The following is a 20,284-nucleotide window of genomic DNA, read 5'->3' as shown; positions in this document are numbered from 1 at the left end:
GTTTTCTAAGATGGTTACCATAAGCATTTAGCAGCTTAAGAGCCAGATATTTCTTTCAGAAGTTGGTGGAGACCGAAAACCGAGTTAAAAGTTGCTCTGTAACTGATGTGTAAATAAGCAACTGTTTGCTAACAGCATATCATATTAATATGGTGATATATGTGTTTTAGTGCTGTGTTCACAACTTGTTTCTGCCACCAAGTTGACAAAAGTATGTTATTGCAGATTAAACAAAGTTGGGAGGAATTCCAAACCACTAGAGTAAAAAGACGACTGTAGATTCTGCAAGTTCAGCTTCTCATTTCATCATTTTCTTACTAACCCCAGCTCAAGTCCCCAGAACTGTTATCTTCTAATAGTACCAGGTGAACTCTGAACTTGCTGTTTCCAGTCTTTGAAATTTCTGTAAGCCTTACAAGTGACACACACAAATGAAAGGCCAATTAATGGACTATCATTACAAAATCCAATCCTTCAAGCAAAAGCAGCAATGAACAAGACTTTTAAGTCCACAGCCATGCAACCAGCTCTGTGAGGCTGTACTTGTTTTGACAGTTTTGACCTGATGATAGCACTGATGAAAGTTAAAGGATCAGCAAAGTTGTAAAGAAGGGTCTGTACCAAATTTCATAGAAATCCATCAAAAGGTTATGAAGGCGTTTCACTTAAAACCACAAATGTGTACCTGCAGTTAACGCCAGAGGAAAATTCAGGAGATCATAATAACGAGGAATCATCTGGGAGACATAAATGTGCCAGTAAAGGTAGAAGAACTCGAGATGTTTCAATGGAGAAGTAAAAACTTTGAACTATTAGTGATGCAAAAGGAAAAATCTGCAGATCACCAAAGTCAATAGGACTCATCCTCTGGGCATCATCAATTTCTCTATAAAATGTTATTATTGTTATGTTATTGTTATAAAGATATTTCTGTGTGGACAGAAGTGGTGTCTGAAGAGCCCTGCCACTCATTTATAATCAAGTACAGTTTCATTTTCATCTTCAGACGCAGCTCAGCATGCATTGCAAGGAAACGCAATTTAGCTGCTGCACTTTTCAGATAAGGCTGTTGTTTTTGACCTGGACTTCTACGGTACTGTAGATACATAAACTGTAAGTCTCTGCTTCTTGTGGCAGAAAGCTCTGTGAGTAGTGGGATTAACACAAACTGGATTGATTTATCATAGGTGGAGGAGAGCACAAGTTTCTCATGTAACTCAAACTCTTCGGCGTTGCACTTGAGCAGACCTCACGCTTATGTCATCAAAATATTGTGGATTATGGTTTTAAGCAAACAGACCTCAACAACCACAACAATCTCCAACAACCACTGAAGTCGGACACCACTGTTTACACAATAAGTACGCACATGTCTGTCTGTGAGAGAGCTTTGTGGTTATGAACCTGTGCTTCTGGTTAGACCACTGGCTTATGCGTGTTAACTGAGCTGATCGTCTCATGACATTTTGTTCAGGGATGTCATGAAAGAATTCTTTCATCTGTTGACTGAAGATTTTGTTCTACTGTATGACAGATGCTTATTTAGTCATGTTCCAAGAAATGATATTTGTGCTGCTTGCTTCACCAAAGGGAGAGCTTTGCTAATTAGGTGTAATGTGAGCTGGACTTCAGCCTAACCATCTCACTCAATATAGAAGCTGTTCCTTCTGTTCATTCAGACAGATTTACCATCAGACTGGGTGAGTAAAATTAAGCTTAAAGTTTATTTTACACTGTATTTCATGTACCTAGTAACTGTGCAATTTTACTGGTTTGAAGTTTCAAAATTTTAAGCACAATGGAAGATGAGATAAGTTAATTGTGAGATGGAATACACATCTAAAACTGTTTTGCAAATTCACTTACAAAGTCCAAGTTCCAAATACAGGTATTAATTAGCACATTTGTTGAATGTTTACCATTTTAATAACATAATTTGAATATAAATGAGATGTATTATGATAACATTTGTTCAAATGCATCAAATTATTGCCTTACTATAATTAAACACAGAAAAATGTATAAATATTTATTTTTGCAGTTGCACACTCCAGCCTCCATATTTGTGCCAATTTATAATGATGAAATAAGATAAACTTTACTGATGCCACATTGTTAAATGCAAGTGTCACAGTAGCAGGAGAGAAACAGTTAAGTAGACAACTATAAAAACTAGGAAAAGGAAGTTAGTAAAATAGAATTGATTTATGATTGATTGAGCAATATTACAGTAATAAACACAGTAATGTCAGACATTTTGAAGGTAAATATAAAAAGAAGAAGTAGAGCACCAGTGCACTAAGAGCTGCAGATGTACATTATAAAGCTGCACTTTCATGGCACTGTATCACAATAATAAGATGCCATACAGTGTAAATATGAGTGCAAACAAAATACATCTATCCAGATAGTCAGCTTCAGTTATTCACACCAGATGGCTGTCAGAAAACAAAAATGTTATTCGTATTGTTTTGCATGATTTAGTACCCAAGGATACAAATTCCCATTTGGCAGATAACTGAAGCCTGTTTCCAGCCACTGACATAGCCGAGACGGCTCAGCTGATTTGGTTTAGTTGTTAGCAACTGTGCTAATCTCAATGACTCAAGCTACCCCTGCCTCAGTGGAAAAATACAGCAAGGAAGTAGACCTTGGACCATTGTCAGAGCCAAACACTATTTCAAGTGAGACATGATGCTCTGCAGACCAATCCAACAGTATTTAGGTCATAGAGGAGCCAAGGGGAACCATAGCTACTTTGTCTCTTACTCTGGCTCTGCTCATGACATGATTGTGTAGAGATGCTGCGGTGCACCCGGCTGAGAGGAATACTGATCAGTTTGCTGTTGCTGTAAGCAACTCATGGGGGAGGGGTAAGTACCTCACTGTGTTTTTTGTTTTACACCAGGCTGCTAAATGCATCACTTCAATTCTGGCATGTGCTCCAATAAGTGCAGCTTTCTGATAAACACCTGCCGGTGAAAACTTTCCATTCCTGATAATCCGACAAGCTTAAAGTTCAACAAACAAATAAATAAATAAAGCTTGTGAGCAGTGCCAAATAATCAGCTGAGTAGTTTTGTCTCTGTTCACAACTCAGAGCTCCAAAGGTTTGAAAGACCTTGTCCTAAAGAAGTGAAGGAGGTGGAAGGACATTTCAGGTCAGATTTCATCATATTTGTAATTAATTTAGTTTTCTGTCTCTGAACATGTCAAGGGAATTCCTCAAAGGAAACAGTCTCGAGATGCCCAGTCAAGATAACAGACTGGTGACGAAGACGCAGCTGTTGGATCGCGGCCAATGGGCGAGCAAGTTGGAGTTCCTGCTGGCTGTAGCAGGAACCCTGGTCGGCCTGGGAAACCTCTGGAGGTTCCCCTATTTGTGCTACAAAAATGGGGGAGGTAAGCAGGATCCCAAATCTAGAAAAATAAGTCATTTTCCGCTTTTACATCATTCTGCACAAAGTCAAGCGACTGCTCTTAATCGAAATGTAATGCCAACAAATGTGGAAAAGTAACCTTGACGCCTTCAAAGATTTAAATGATAAGCTTCTGTTTGTTAAAGGAACATTTCGTTTTCGTGTAATCAAATGCAGCTCATGGGACAAAGGAGACCATTGTTTGGGAACTTGGGATAGTCAGTCATTTATATATTAAAAAAACATTATCAATAACTGGTTTGACATTAAAGCTGTGCCTCCCTAAAATCTGCATTATTACATCAGTGTTTCATATTTTTCAAGGCCACAATCTGTGACTAGATGTACAAGATTCGGTTCTTTAGAATGAATAGGACTGCTAAAAGTACAATCAGTGTCTACTGCAAATACTGTAAGAACCCATGTGGGCTAACAGTGTGTTTAGATTTTGCATTTTTACGTGTGATCAAAAAACCTCTTTCATTGAATGTGTTTTTCTTCCTTCAAAAAAAAAAAAGTAGATTTATCAACATGAATGATGTGACTCAAATGAACGCTCAGAAAAGAGTGATTTGGTTTGTTTGTCATGCTCATTATTCTTCTCTCAGGTGCATTTCTGGTTCCATATGTCTTGTTTCTGCTTGCCTGTGGTATCCCTATGTTCCTCCTGGAGACGGCCATGGGACAGTTCACATCTCAGGGATGCATCACGTGCTGGAGGCACTTCTGCCCTTTGTTTGAAGGTCAGTGTAAACAGAACAGTATTATGTAATTAGCAGATTAGTGTGTAAAAATACTCCTTCATCCCCACAGTTACATCTATGTCCAGTATGTACAAAAAAATATTTTGGAAATGAAATGTGTCACACTTTCAGGGCTAAACCTTTATATAGTATATAGTAAAGCATAATAATTGAATCTTTTAATCACATTTTGTTATTGTAGGTAGGTTAGTGAGTTCCTTCAGGACTGATATAAATTAAGTTGATTTAACTGATAAAACACAGCTCTAAGCTCTGATATATTACGCCAATATAGGCATAGCTCAATACAACATAAAATCTAAATGCATGAAACTGCACTGAACACATAACAACTTTGGCCAAGATGTTTTCACTTGTTTTAAATGGAAGAACAGACTCAGTACAGAACTGAATGACTTGTTAATATGGATACTTCTTGGCGTGTTTAGATTGGCATACTATAAATATGGCATTACCTGATTTGACTATGACTTCATTGGTTTTATTTACTAATAATGCGCTTCTTAACTGCTGTCATAGAAGTTTCAGGGATTTATTGGTTGGTTGACTTGAGAACAACAAAGGAACCTGTACTCTATTGCAAAATCAGTTGTGATAATCAACACCTGTGTGTCTTAAAAGACCTGTCTGTCACACCTGGGAAACCTGAATGACCCTGTTCACTCAGAAGTCTGTCTGTACCTGGATTTACGTCCTATCACAAGTTATATGATCCAGACAAGAGCAGAAATGTCCTATGTAAAGAGCTGGAGCAAGGATTTGGCATTGACTTGGTCAGACCAAACTCCATCCTGCCTCTGAACGAAGGCGACTGTGTTCAAAACTTCATTCTCATTAAAGAAAAATCCCTTTCGCTCATTAGAGTGGCTAATGAAGGAAATAGGAGTTACGTGTTGACTTTCCCCCAAGGGCCTGACACCATACCTCTCAATATGAATCATCACCTTCCTATTCATAGGAGGCATTCATATTATTATGCTGTCATGCACACCAACAAGGATGAGTAAATTGATGGATGGATTAATTGCACACTTTGATGTGCAGGTTATATATCCTTGCTCAGGAATTATGGTTATAAGACCAGTTGCTATCAGTCAAGATGACTGCGCAGAGCTCTCACTCATTCCCATGTATCAACAAGATCACACACTTAAACATCTTACCAGTCAATTAACCTTAGTCATAGCAGGTTTGCCAGCTGGCACAATGAGAAGAAACTCGATCCATGCTAGCCTGTGAACAGGCATGCCTCTCCTCAGAGCAGCTGGCATAGCTTGAATCTTGCTTCACATGCTTCACATGTGGCCCACTGATACTATTTCTTTAAGAATATAGATCTTATACACCCTCCATTGTTATTTTTTCCTATTATTGTCAATAATTAACATCAACTGCACCTCGTCTGTCTCCCTAGGGATTGGCTACGCTACCCAGGTGGTGATTGCATATGCTGCCGTGTCATACATTGTCATCCAGGCATGGGCCTTCTTCTACCTCTTCTCATCTTTCAGTGCTGAAGTCCCATGGGCCAGCTGCAGAAACACCTGGAACACAGGTAGACATGCAGACAGATACAGAAATCAACTACCTTATATCTACTTAAATGCAGACAAAGGCCCGTGAGGTCGCATTTGAATTGATACAGAAATACAAGAATTTCTAATAAACTGCTTGCGTTCTTGATTGATTGATAGCTCAAGTGACTGGTTTCACAAAACCCTGTAGCAGTGATATTCCAGGGTTCCTCACATCTGAAATTAGTGTGGAATTATTGGGATTAATTTGTACTTTATGAGTTTATAGAACTATAAGTATCTCTTTGTTATCAAATATTTGTTTATCTGCACTTTGATCAAATAAAATGTCATGATTTTTTTTTTTTGTTTGTTTTCTCAGAGTCTTGTGTTGAATTTGATAAAACAAATGCGTCCTCAAACTGGACAGCAAACGCAACCACACCTGCAACAGAATTCTGGGAGTAAGTATAATTCACACGTGTCTTCTTTTTCGTTGGCACTGACACGGAAAGTTGATATTGCGAGTATTTGTCCATGATCTTTCACACTTCATTATGAGGTGACGGCCTGGAATCTGTTAAAATTACATGCCGTCACTGCAGAAATAATGATGTGATGACAGAGCTGCTAGCACCGCTAACATGGCTGTAAAAAAAAAACATTTCTTTCAGTGAGTTACTGTAACTGTGCTTCAGTCAAGACAGGTCCAGACCATTTTAACAAATTATTTTGACTGCCATGTTGAGTTTTCCTAAAAACTCAATGTCACTGTGACCTCATAAAACATGTTTTTGGCTTAAGAATTCCTATTCTAATTATGAAAATTTCACATGAATGTCTATAGTGACGAATGAATGGTCAAAGGTCAGCTTCACTGTGACATCATAATGTTCTGCAAATACAGTAAATATATTTTATTAGATTCCTGCAAAGTCTTCACTACATATGTTATGTGAGTCAAGACAGACGTGCATTTAAACTGCAACTTGGTTGGGGGAGGTGCACAACCCTGAGGCGGTAATTCTTGTTTTTCCTTGACATATGAGCAGACAATGACAGAATATAAATGAGCCGGTTACATCAAAATGAGATAATTTATTGCTTCAGTTGGTTATACACGATATACAATAGGTATGCACGGCATCACTAATGTTATGTAGTGTAATGGTAATTAGTGCTTCATTTTGATGTTTTATCTTTTTATTCAACTGTCAGAAATATCTCAGTTACTAATTTTCCCCTGAAACTGAAATTTTTCTTTTGCAAGGCCAAGAGCATTTGATTTTTATCAAGTCATGGTAATTATGTGTTTATTTTCAGGAGACGAGTACTGGGTATATCTCAAGGGATTGAGGAGATTGGTAGCCTGAGGTGGGAGTTGGCTTTGTGTCTCTTACTGGCGTGGATCCTGTGCTACTTCTGTGTTTGGAAAGGAGTGAGATCCACTGGAAAGGTAGAGCTATTTCTGTGTATCTGTTTGATGTAGTGGTTCTCGCATGAGGCTTATTGATTTTAGTGTTCTGACCCTTCAACTGGAGCGGCACCTCTGTTAGTGCAAGGTGCTTGTTCTTTAGATGTTACAATGGAAATGGCTTTAAATGCCAAATGCAAATATGTCAAGCATTATTCAAAAAGAGCAGTGAGCCTTTCTTCAGGCGCCTTGTTGTCTTCACTATCCCTGTCCCTAACCTCCCAACAAACACGACCAACACCAAACATGTGGCATAAAAAACAATGCAGACCAATCTAGGACTGTAACTTATGACTATTTTTATTATCCATGAATTTGTTGATTATTTTGTTGATTAATCAGTTAGTTGTTTGGCCAATAAAATTGCAACAAAAAAATGCCAGTTTCTCAAAGCTCTAAGGAAACCTCGAAATATTCACATTTCAGAAGCTTTCATAAATTTAAAACAATTCGATTAATTATCTAGACAGCTGCAGATTATTTTTCTGTCAACAGACTAATTAATTGATTAGTCGATTAGTTCTAGAACAACCAGAACAATCACAACTACAGATGGGTAAAAAGAATAAATAACATAATAATAACATAACAACTGCAAATGCCTTCATACATGGCCTCCTTTGAACAGACAATGCTACAGTGTCTTCAGTGTTTAGAGTTACAATACTTGAGCTGAGCTGAGTTTGTCATATTCAATGTTCCTCTGTGGCTGCAGGTTCAAGAGCTGCTCTGCATTAAAAGCAAAAACCTGCCTTTGTCTCATGTTGACAGGTAGTTTACTTTACAGCCACATTCCCCTACCTCATGCTGGTGGTTCTGTTGGCTCGTGGACTCACTCTACCAGGAGCTATGGATGGCTTAGCTTTCTACCTGTATCCTGACCCAACAAGGTTGGTGGACCCTCAAGTAAGTAAAAAGTCAACTATTCCACATACAGTAAATACCAAGACAAGCTGCCACCTCAGTCAGAAGCCAATATACACACATACTTGTGCAGACATCTCCATTCCTTCAGTACTTTAACTGGTGAAACTTTACTCATATTTTTGTTTTGGAATCTGCTTAGGTTTGGATGGACGCAGGCGCACAGGTTCTTTTCTCTTTTGGGATTTGTCAGGGGAGTTTGACCGCCCTGGGTAGTTACAATCAGTATAACAATGATTGTTTCAAGTAAGTGCTCTCTGTATTTTGTTCTTTGTCCTATATTTAAATGTATTTGTAAAACACATGCAGAAGGCTGACCTTATATTCTAGCGATAAGGTTTTCTCTTTTTCTCTATTATGACTTGATAAGAGACCAGATCAACCAGTAGGCTCTCAGAACCTGAGGGTGCTAGAAGAAAAAAAATTTAAGAGGAGGGAATTTCTAGTAAAAGTCTCCACTTCTTTAAATTTTAAGTGATTATAGCATCTTTCAAGTTATTCTGATGGCATATATTTTTGTTTGTAGAAATATAAAGTAATAATGGAGCAAACTGGTGTAGAGAAATGAGAGGGAAATTAAATGAGGGGGGAAGGTGCAGTGCATTAAAAGCCTTTGTTTAGTCAGGCATGATTTTAAAAAAATGCAGACCTGTTTCAACCTGCATGCTAATCATGGCGTTATTTAAGACACCTGGTTTTAAACAATCCACACGCACGTTAACGTTTTACATCACCCATCATCAGTCATCAATGTTTTATTTGACTGTAAAATGACACGTGACAATCACGTTTTTGACCATTGTTTTGTGTATTCAGAAGCCAGATGTGTTCTGAGTATTCACTTTTACCATTATCTCCGTCATGCTCTACAGTTTTCTTCTCAGTGTAACTTTTTAACACAATCCCACTGTTTTGCTAAACAGTTTTGGTGTTTGTGGTGTGTGTTTTTTCCCTCAGAGACACGTTTGTTCTTTGCTTGGTGAACGGCGGGTCCAGTTTTGTGGCAGGGTTTGCAATCTTTTCTGTTTTGGGCTTCATGTCCTACGAACAAGGACTGCCAATATCTGAAGTGGCTGCCTCTGGTAAAAACACCACTACATAGTTTGTGTTGTAATATTTACACTCAGTGATCACTTTATTAAATCCTCTCTGTTTACCTGAAGAGCTGCCCTGCAGATAATTATAGAGCTGATACCACGAAAGAATTTAAGGGATACTTATCAAAAATGTGTAAAAATGAAATTATCTGATATTTTATTATCAGATTTCTTTTTCAAAATTCATGCCAGTAATTATACCAACCTCAGAAATTGATTATTGGTCAGGCTATGATTAAAAACCTGTAAATTCCACAAGATTTTTGTGTTTTCAGCTGCATTTGAAAGAGTAGGGTTTTCTTTCAAACTGTTACCATGATCAATAAACTTCACTTTCAGGTAGCACTTTCTCTATTCCCCTTACAATTAAAAATCAAACTGTGTCTGCCATTCTTGGAAATGTGTGATTTACAGCTAAGTACCAGCTAATTTTTAGGAAATTGTGATTAAAGTTTCCAGGAAATTATCTGGAAAATACAGGATCTGCAAAATAAAGTGTTGCCAGTTTTCACAGTAGCTCGACTGTCTTGCCAGTGTCTCCACTTGGTTTCAGAAACATGATCTAATCTAAGATGTTCAACTTACCACTGCAACTTCTTGATTGCAAGAACAACAATAATGCCATTCAAGTCAAGATGGTCCACAGTCCCAGCCAGTCTCTAACTGTGTCTGTCTGCTGTTTGGGGCTGAGCCGATAGTGTACAGTGGTTTTTTTGTTGTTTAAGACGCTGCTATTAGAGCAATGAGTGAACCAAAACAGTAAAGTTGAAGCTAAACAATGAGCTAAGTATGAGCTGCAGATTCAAATGATTCATCACTATGACGTCTTTCACACTGTTACATTGTTTTGATACATTGTTATAATTAAAATATTGATTATAGCCACTTTAACCTTAACCTTAAAACAATTATCGATATAGTAAAATGATAAAAAAAAAAAAAAAGCTTTCCATCTGAAATGAATTGTGGAAAGTGGCATTCAATGGACGAACATGTGTTACAGGACCTGGTTTGGCATTTATTGCCTATCCACGTGCAGTAGCCATGATGCCTTTACCTCAGCTATGGGCTATATGCTTCTTCGTCATGGTCATCTTGTTGGGTGCAGATACACAGGTGAGATAAAAACAAACAAACAAACAAGATATTTGCATTTAGCCAACTATTAATCATTAAATTACCTTCATACTTTAAAATTGTGAATTCCAGTTAATCTTAGTTATTTTGGTTTTCATTGAAGTGTTTCACTTAGCTCATTGGTCTGTGTCTCTGGCAGTTTGTGAGTCTTGAGTGCCTGATGACCTCAGTGACGGACATGTTTCCCACTGTGTTTCGAAGAGCTTATCGCCGAGAGCTGCTGTTGCTTTGTCTCTGCTCTGTTTGCTTCTTTCTCGGCCTCCTTCTCGTCACAGAGGTGGGAACTCAAATTGGTGGTGGTCTCCCAGAAATGTTCATGTTTGTGATCAGTTCACAGTGAATAAAAGTTAGCCTGTGAACTGTCCAGAAACGGGCCGATACTGATTACTGTCAATGTGTCATGCAGCACGATGAGCTGCTTTAGCACTAATCTAACTGAAATGAAGTGTGTTGTTTTTGTGTTGATGTGCACTAACAATTGAACCTCTATCTTCCTGCAGGGTGGCTTGTATTTCCTTCAACTCTTTGACCATTATGTTTGTAGTGGCAACAATCTTCTTCTTCTTTCAGTGTGTCAGACGATAGCAATTGGATGGATATATGGTGAGTCATTATGGTTATCCTGCCTTAATCAACAATATACTTTCATGTTTATTTTGTGCATGTTGGAATTGTCTTAATTCTAACAAATCATACGGTTTTAGATGGTCGGGTCATGGTTAAATAAGTGTTCACTGAAAGAAATTCTCTTAACAGTCACAATGGCTCATTCTTTGTGACTAATTATTAAAAGCCTTTTTTTCCGTGGTTTGTCATGTTTTTGGACTGAAGCAGACTGAAACCACTGAGTGAGACCACAATATGAACTGTTGGTTGGTTCAGCTCTGATTTGTGTCTGTTCCAGCAAATCTGAAACATCTGAATAAATTCTCAATTGGAGCCATACATAACCCTTTTCAGGCCAGCATCTTCGGCTACGCACCTGTTGTGCAGTGTAGTGGATCGTTGTCCAGATCGTACTAGGTTGAGGGTGGATAACATTCCTGTCTAACCTGAGAGTCCACCAGAGTGGTGGTTGGTGGATGGTGGGAGTACAAAATGCATGACTGTCACACCAGATTAAAATGGATTGAAACAGAAAAGGTTGTGCACACAACCCTGCACCCAGACATTGAGTTGTGGTCAACCAAAGACTGGGAAATAAGTTTTGTTGAGATGGGATGAGGGATGCAAACAGGCCCACAAGAGAAAGGTCACAAAGTATCCACCCTTAGGTCAGGAATACAAGGACAAGGGATGGCAGTCATGGTTTGATCCCTGTGGAGATCAGTTGCAGAGGTTTCCCAGCCAAATCAACATGGCAGTTGTTGTCAACTCTGTGCCTGGATGAAAGAAGCAAGAAACAAGCAGCTCGCCTAATGAGAGAGGAGGCACAACGAGCCCCTCTCGCTGGATATGGAGCAGGAGGGAAGCTGGAAGCCAAGAGTAGATGGGCAGTGATTTACCCACCACTGCTGGCCCACAAACTGTAGAGTGTTGTGATTAAGGGTTGGGTACGACCTGAATTATAGTCTGGAGGACAAGCCTCTATCAGTGTTGCTACACCAGCAGCACGGGAGGTCTTAAAAAAAATTAATACAAACATACTATGCAAGTTGTTTTCAATTAACAGGTCAACACGGATTTGTTAGCCAACAATCTGACATTATAAAGAGCTAATTTCAGCTGTAGGGATTTTGTGACAGGACAGGAGACTGACTGTGGCTTAACAGTGACATATTTAAGATCACTGAGTAATCTGATTGGGACTGAGACATCGTCTGAATGCCTGTGGTGATGTGGAGCAGAGGGTCAGGTTTGAGGAGAGAGATACAGGCTGTCTGTGTGCTCTGTCCTTATCCACACATTCTTGTTTGGGTATGGCGTCCCAAGAGCAGAACTGACTCTGGATCCAGTGATGTTTGGAGGAACCCCATCAGATTTAAAGCAGTCTTTACAGTTCCAAAAGATATTGAAATTGTCAATAAACTTTGTGGCACACGGATTTCAGCCATGCAATTCCTTTCCCTAACGTTGGAATTGGGGCTGAGATGAGAGCTAATGGCTTTTTTACTCTGACCTGCTTGTTTAGAGTTCCCAATAAGAATAGTGTCTGGAGTGGAGTTAGCAATGTTTCTTCCGGTCTAGAAACGGTTTTGGTGATATTTCTTGAGTTTTGGTTAGCCTTAATACCTCCTGGGCATCTGCCCAGAACGCCTATTCAATTATCCATCCATGCTCACATATATAATATCCCAAATTTTAGGACACCTGCGATCTATACCACAAAATACATCAAATTCATTAGAAAATAAATTTAAAAAAATCATTCAGTCACTGTTTTTCAACCCAAACCTTGAAACACAAATCTTATATTTGTCCAGTGGAGTATCTTGTAGGTCTTCAAAAACTATGATCAGTCCCCTTAAATAACAGGAGTTAACTCACAGCATGTTCATTGGTTTAATTGGTCAAAAAGTAGGTCTCAAACCATGCTTTCAATAAAACTTTTATTGACTGTTTCTACCCCACAAACATAAAGCTGTGAAAAATGAAGTCAATAAGACCTGAGAAAAAGGATGCTATGAGACAATTTTTGTTGAATATTTAAATTTAAGCTATGATGTCCAATGTTATTGATACATATCTTAATAGAAGGACTAACTCAAGATGAGAATCTGAGTTATTATTTGTTTGTTAGTTTTATCTTAGCACATATACAGAATATGGGAAGTGGCATTGATATTAACCAATGAAAACCAAGAATTTCCAGAAAAGAAATATCAAAGATATCTGATGTCATTTAGATGTAGTGACACCATTACATGGTTTGTCCACCAGAGAGCACTGGCACATTTACTTTTCAACTTTTCAAAAGCCACGCTCTTTAAGTCATAATACCTAAATTTAAGGGATTATACCACCAATATATAATTGTCATTTTTTTAAAGCTCAAATAATTATCAGTTTCAGCCTCGAAAATCCAGTACTGGTCATCTTATAATTTATCCTCAAAGTGGGACTGCTGTGCACAGTTACTCTATATGAGGATAAACAAAACACCTTCTTATTCTTATTCTAAAACTGTGAAATTACTCCCTCAATTACACTATTACCAAGTGTTATTATTGATGCTCACTGGGTTTAAAACCTGTAAGTGGTTTATTCACTGTTAAATGAAGTGAATGTTATCCCTTACCCTGTTTACTTTTTACAACAGGGCATGCACTTCTGCCCAATACCTCACTCCTGGGGTACTTTGTCAGTTGATATTGAGTAGATATTTTGTCCTCACATTAATTCCTATGTTCTCTTTTACATTGAGCTTTGTTCCTTCCATCACTCCCGTTTAAGCTCATTTAAGCTTGATGGACATCGAATCCTCTTGAGGAGGGGTGTTTGGTTTCTTTGGCACTCTTTGTTTGAATGTGAATGAATACAAAAGATCTAAGAGAGCTCTATACATTCACTTTATAAAAACACATCATTCACCCTGCCCCCACCTCTCCATCTCCCTACCAATTGTCAAAGGGGATTTAAATACTGCTTCACAGGGGGTTGAGGTTAGGGTGAGAAAATATGTGACTGAGGCAATATTAACTTAGGGAAACTTAGAGTAGGTTAACTATTGTAACTGTGACAAGCACCCACACATTACAACACATTATATTAATGTGTTAAATGTTTCACATTGCATAGGCTTGATTATATAGCAGTAATATATTAATAATAGATGTTAACACTGGTGAATGATACGAGGCGTATGTAAGTTAAACAACTATAATCTACCGGTTGCCAGTGTTGTGGGCATTAAAAAATATTCATTCAGTCAGGTGTGAGACACATCAGTACAGTGCGGTGTCAATAAACATCATCATTTGTGAAATAGATTTACACATCACATTAACCTTATCTATGGGCCTTTACAGCTAAGCAGTACATTTTTATAACTGTACAAACCTAAACACTCCACTCTGTAGGCCTGCTCTGCATTTCATATTTGACGACATTTCATTTGTAACTTTTTTTAATCAGTATTCCTAATTTTGTCGAATATGAAAATAGTGAAAACTGGTCGAGATTTATGTTTTGAAATGTGTGTTTAAGGCAACAAGCTAAAGTTCTGGGTGAATGTGTAGAATACCTTTTGATTTCTACAGATTTTACGTTAAACAGGCCACTAACTTTCCTTTTTATTACCAGGTGCAGACCGTCTCTTTGACAACATTGAAGATATGATTGGTTATCGACCATGGCCGATAATGAAGTATTGCTGGCTTTACATTACCCCTGCTGTTTGTCTGGTGAGTGAAATAAGGTTTCTGAAAAGAAGTAGTAGTTTGATTTATTTTTTTCCATAAAACAGAAAAGTTAGTGATTCCTTTCCGTGAGTTAAGGCAATGAACAAATGCTAACTGAAGCGGCTTTGTTTCACTTCCTTTTGGTCATTATAACATCAAATTCATTGTTGTTTGGAGTTTACTGCCATTTTCCTTCTGTCCTCACATTTCATCACTGACTCTTCGCCCTGTAGATAGTGGGAGTTGAGGAATGAGGAAGAAATGTAAATGAAGTGAGGCTTTTAAAAATGTGAATTCTAAAGAGTTTCCTGAGAACTTAATTTGGACAAACAGACTACATCTGTGAGGTGTCAGTTTGGAGGGATGGAAACACTCTTTTCTTTGTTATTTGGGGTGAAAACACAGGTGTATTTTTACTGAAAAAATATTCCCTACTGCGAGGTGATGCAGAGAGTAAGGAAGAGAGAGAATGTCATATATCTCCTATGTCTTCATGGAATATATTTCCCGGAAACATAAGACATGGTTTATGTTGACATTCAGCAGGACAAATATTGTCCTTACAATAATACATGAGATGGAGGAGAAAGACAAGAGAGTAAAGAAAAAAAATTAAACCACCGAACACATTGGATTAGGAAATGAAAAGTTATACAACCAGTGTTCGCAATCAGCCGCCAGACCACAGGGGGTTTAGTCCCAGTCTGAACAATGAAACCAGGTTCAGCATTTCTAAAGCACATTGAAGTGTTGTCCATGAACAGATTTCAATGAAACTATATGAAAATAACCATTTTTTGTTGTTGTTGTTGTTGTTGTTTTTGTTGTTGTTGATGTTGTTGTGATCAGGGTACCTTCATATTTTCATTGGTGAGATACAAGCCTCTCAAGTTCAACAAAACCTACGTCTACCCGACCTGGGCCTACGCTTTGGGCTGGTCTCTTGGGCTGTTCTGTGTTCTCCTAGTCCCACTGTGGATCATCTTTAAAGTTACTCAGATGAAAGGGACGATATGGCAGGTAAACTCAGTAAAGAAAAAGATGTACTTACGTGATCATTACAATAATAGATCAGTTGAGATTAATATGAAAGTTTTTTATATGTTGATCTGTCTGGGTTTCAGTTGAATTTTTTGCCTCGATAAAAGAAAGTACATTTGTTCCTTTAATTTGGTTTTAATCAAACCCAGGCTGGGGCACTAGGAAGAATTTTTTTATTGTTTCATTTTTGTGTGTCTTTTGAAATGCGTTTAATTTTGTTCTCATTTAAGCAATGGCTTACAAGTGTAGTTTCAGTTTCATAACCTTAGTTATTATTATGACTATTTAGACTTAAAAGGGACTGAAAAGGTAACACACAGTCTAGGGATAAGACCATGTGGTAGACTCTGCTTTCTGATCTAATTAGCTGTCTGAAGGACACAGATTATGTAGTGTGAGAACAGTCTGTTGGCAGGACTTTGACAGAAATACCAGTCAATTGTTTGATAAACATCCCAGAGGTCATCTACTCAGCTGATCTGAAACGTCTGTTTCTGCCCAACTTGTTTCTGTTGATATTTATATCCCATTTTCCCATTTTTGTCACTACCTCCAAGTTGTGTAACAACATTTTTTTTAGTAATGTAGTTAATCAATTAATGTTGCCTGTATCCAGGTAAGTGTCAAAAATGTAATCTTAAATTAAATTTTAAAAAATCAATTAATTAATAAGCTCCCTAGCTACTTTGGCTAGTAGTAATAATAATAATAATAATAATAATAATAATAATAATAATAATAACACATTACAACTGCATAATAAACAATAAAAAAAACCTTCCCTCATGTGCAATCAACTGTCACATTTATAATTTACAGATACGTGACATCTCCTGAACATCTGCAACCACGTGCAAAAAAAGTGACTGCCAATAAAAAGTATTTTGAAGAAAATGAACTCAGTGCTTTCTAAGATTTTTCATGGCGTGCCGATACCCTGTAATATAAGGTAGTGAAGAGAACAACATAGTACACAAATTAAGAACTATCAGCTCTGTCAGGATCAGGATCATGGTGAACTAACAGGTCACTCCTACTTTGCAGAAAATGAAAACTGTCACTGAAGTGCAATTCAACAGTGAGACCAATTTAAATCCTGCAACAGTTACAAGTATAAGCCACTGTTGTCAAACAAGCATCAGAGTCTAAACACAGACTTTAAGTTTTAAAGCTTTAAAAAAAAAAAAACAGCAGTGAATCAATGAGGCCCTCAAGACAGACAAGCTGATTAAGTAGATACAGCTGCACATGCCTCTGTGCTTGGCAAAATAACTCAACTTGACACTAATGATGCTTAAAAATGTGAGAAACTTAAGGTCATCTATTCACTTGTGCCTATAAGTGTCTGCAAGTGTCTGATTTTTCATATTTTCCCACCATTTTGACAGGTAAAACTGTTGGTACGCTAAATACCAACATCATTAAAAAGCTAGAGTTGCAACTAACAATTATTTTCATTACTGTTTAAACTGCAAATAATCTTCCCAGTCAAAGGTTTGAGTCTTAGTTATTGGTGGGAAAATGCCTCTATTGCTTGTTTTGTACAACTAACAGTCCAAAACTGGTCAGACATTTAGTTTAGGATTACATAAGACAAAGAAAAACAGTAAATTGCCACATTTTAAGTTCGTGCCATTTTTTAACTGAAAAATGATTCAAACAATTAATCAGCTGTTATGATACTTGGCAATTAAATCTTATTGTTGGACTGATCAATTAGTCCACTAATCTTTTTAAAGTAATTCTAGTTACAGAATATACACTTTGAAAGCATAAATTCAGAAAATGCCATAGTTTTAAATAAGGCTGCAACTAATGATTATTTTCATTATCAATTAATCTGACAATTTTCTTTTTCAATTAGATTTGTTGCAAAATCATCAGTAAATAGTGAAAAATGTACATAATATTCCAGAAGCCAAGGTGATGTCTCGAAATAGCTTTCTGTATTTGACCAATAGTCCAAAGCTCAAGGATATTTCATTTACTACAACATATGACTGGAAAAAGTGGCAAATTCTCACAATGGGAGAATGAACGTTAACAATGAATCAATGGTCGAAATAGTTGCTTTTTATTTTTCTTTTGTTCAACTAATCAATGAATCGACTAGTTCATTCATTCAATTCATTCAACTGTTATTTAAATCTTGAAGAATTATTGAGGCCATGCCCTCGTTTTCAGTTATGTCGAGATAGTAGTATACACACAAAAATAATTAACAAGAAAACTAACAACACATAGCATCAAGAACCCCAGCATCCTCATTTATTTCACGGTGACCGCTGCTTTGGAACAGCAGGTCTCGGTGCAGAGGAACCAGAAAAAAATTTGAACTTGACTCAGCTTTTGGCAAAAGCTCAAAGCAACATCATCCAGCAACACAGTGCGCTGGTCAGTCCACTGCTGTATGTGCAAGTATAAATTCCCGGTAGATTTCTCTAAACTTACCCAAACAGGCCAGGGCAGCCATAAAACCTTACTGTTGGATTTGACTGGTCAGGGGACAGGACTGAGAACATCACAAAAGCATTTCTCTGTAAACATTTAATAATAATGAAAAGGCAGGGGATCACCAAAGTTATTACAATTCATCCTGAGGGTGGTATGAATATCTGTACCAAATCTCATGACAATCCATCCAGTAGTTGCAAAAGATTGCAATATTCCTCCCTCAGTGCTCCTCCCTGTTTGTTAAACTATTGCCACATTAAGTTGTAAGATCTATATGTAACACATATATAATGTAACAATAACAGGGAGGAACACCCTGAGAGCCTGTATACTGTTTGGGTTGTTTATTATATGATTGTATATGTTCCTGTTGACTGGTTTGGGATACCCACTGCACTGCACTTTTAGTGCAATTTTTAGCTATTGTGAACTCACTGATTGTTGTATGACCAACCTTTTTCCACAGAACGTCAAGCAGCTTTGCCGCCCTGAAAACAAGACACACAACACGGTGAAGCAGCCAGAGCAGTGCCCTCTGAACCCAGACGACACTCTTACACCTGCTGCCAATGATTACAAGGGAAGTGGTGGGTCTGAGATGGAGATGCAAGTTTGAGGCACTGAACATTTTTGATAATGTTTTAAATATGATATTTTTATTTTTAACTCTAGGTTTTACAAGATGAGCATTTTTAAGAAATTATGATGAGCAATAAACTCTGCTGGGTTACTATGTCAGGTCTGCAACGTGCACGGTAAGCAGGGAGTTTTGTATCCCTATGCTAAACCAGCAAACACAGAATAGAGAAGACAAAGTTTATAAAGTTTTTAAAATCTATTTTCAATTAAAGCAATCCTTTAATGAGTATGATTAAGTTAAATCACCATCTTCATGTTTAAGTATCCCACCTCCATAGAGGAATAGGACGGCAGTCATAATATTGTCACTGTCCACAGTGTCACAGTTCATTCATTCATTATTTCCTGCCTTTCAGCCACCTGATTCTTCCCCACCCTCGTCACTTTGATCCACTCGCCTGTTCCCAATTCCCTAATAAGCTCTTAGTATTTATATCGGCCCATTGCCACTTATTCCCTGTCAGATTGTCTACTGTGCTTTCTATGCGATAGCTTGCCAGCCTTTCTTTCCTGCCTTTTTTTGGGGGATTTTAAGTTTTTGCCTGCTCCGTTTGCCTGGCTCAGCCCACATGCTGACCTCACCTATTGTTTGCCCTTCTGCCTGCCAAGCCTTAATAAAGTTGTTTTGAACTTTAACCAGTGTCTCTGATTCATGCTACTGAGTCCTCCTAAACCTGAGATTTTAAAAATCCCCAGTGCCAATGACAGTGGCAGCTGATGTATTCATTCAATGCAGAATGACTTAGAAAGGAATTGATGTGTTAAATCTTTCCCTTTTATTCTGTGATAAATATATATGTTTGATAGGGTCTGCTATACACAGATCCAGGTGAAGGATGGATTGAAATGTAAGTATAAATATTGCCTTTATTAATTGGTTCTATTAGCTATCTATGATATATATTATGTTGTTATATTTATCTACAGTATGTTTTTGCACTTATCTCTTGTTATAGTACAGTGGGGACCATAAGCATGAAGTCTTCCACCGTGAAAAAGCAAATTATTTGTGTCAGCATAGTCTACAGTTTGCTTTGCTGTGTCAGGTGGTTACCAGCTCACCCCACTCATCACATCTCACCAAACGATGTAGTTTATTTATGGGTCGTCACAGTTTATCATATGGACGAATGTTTCAGTTTTTTCCTACCTAAGTTCTGATGTGTCACAGAGGTTGTCCTCCCTTGCTAAGTGATTTCTCTGCTTAGGTGGTTACTACCAAGTCAAAATGTATAGAGTATTGAAGTGAGACTAATTTTAAGTCCCGGGTTCAAGAAGTATAAGTGCTATTCATATGGACAGAAAATCTTAGGGGGCCTCCATCTGAAGCAATTCCAAGGTTTAGAATGGGAATGAAATCGTCCCTTTTGAATCACCACAAAATCTGGTTAAAAATTCAGAGTGAACATTCAAAGGTAAAAGAGTGTGTTATTTAAACCAAAGAGAGTCGACTACAATGGCCAGGGAACATAGCAGGAAGA

At 37.7% G+C, this 20,284-nt stretch overlaps 1 protein-coding gene across 6 annotated transcripts; it reads left to right on the top strand.

Moving 5' to 3' along the window:
* The first annotated feature begins 996 nt into the window (after nucleotides 1-996).
* Nucleotides 997-19,439, top strand: LOC130179774 (sodium- and chloride-dependent GABA transporter 2-like). 6 transcript variants are annotated; one of them, XM_056392820.1, is made up of 17 exons: nucleotides 997-1,361; nucleotides 1,656-1,700; nucleotides 2,800-2,873; nucleotides 3,218-3,402; nucleotides 4,028-4,162; nucleotides 5,598-5,738; nucleotides 6,080-6,161; nucleotides 7,021-7,153; nucleotides 7,943-8,077; nucleotides 8,238-8,341; nucleotides 9,053-9,177; nucleotides 10,196-10,308; nucleotides 10,469-10,606; nucleotides 10,830-10,932; nucleotides 14,572-14,672; nucleotides 15,519-15,689; nucleotides 18,631-19,439. In XM_056392820.1, the coding sequence occupies exons 3-17, from the start codon at nucleotides 2,863-2,865 to the stop codon at nucleotides 18,778-18,780; spliced, it is 1,827 nt and encodes a 608-aa protein (XP_056248795.1). In that variant the 5' UTR covers nucleotides 997-1,361; nucleotides 1,656-1,700; nucleotides 2,800-2,862; the 3' UTR covers nucleotides 18,781-19,439. The 6 variants fall into 6 exon arrangements, with proteins under 6 accessions (XP_056248795.1, XP_056248786.1, XP_056248777.1 ...); XM_056392811.1 differs by having other exon boundaries at nucleotides 1,591-1,700; XM_056392802.1 differs by having other exon boundaries at nucleotides 997-1,700.
* The last annotated feature ends 845 nt before the right edge of the window (nucleotides 19,440-20,284 follow it).

Source organism: Seriola aureovittata, chromosome 2, assembly GCF_021018895.1.
Source record: "Seriola aureovittata isolate HTS-2021-v1 ecotype China chromosome 2, ASM2101889v1, whole genome shotgun sequence".
NCBI lineage: Eukaryota > Metazoa > Chordata > Actinopteri > Carangiformes > Carangidae > Seriola > Seriola aureovittata.
The sequence above is the reverse complement of the archived record's forward strand: the minus strand, read 5'-3'. Positions and strand labels throughout refer to the sequence as shown.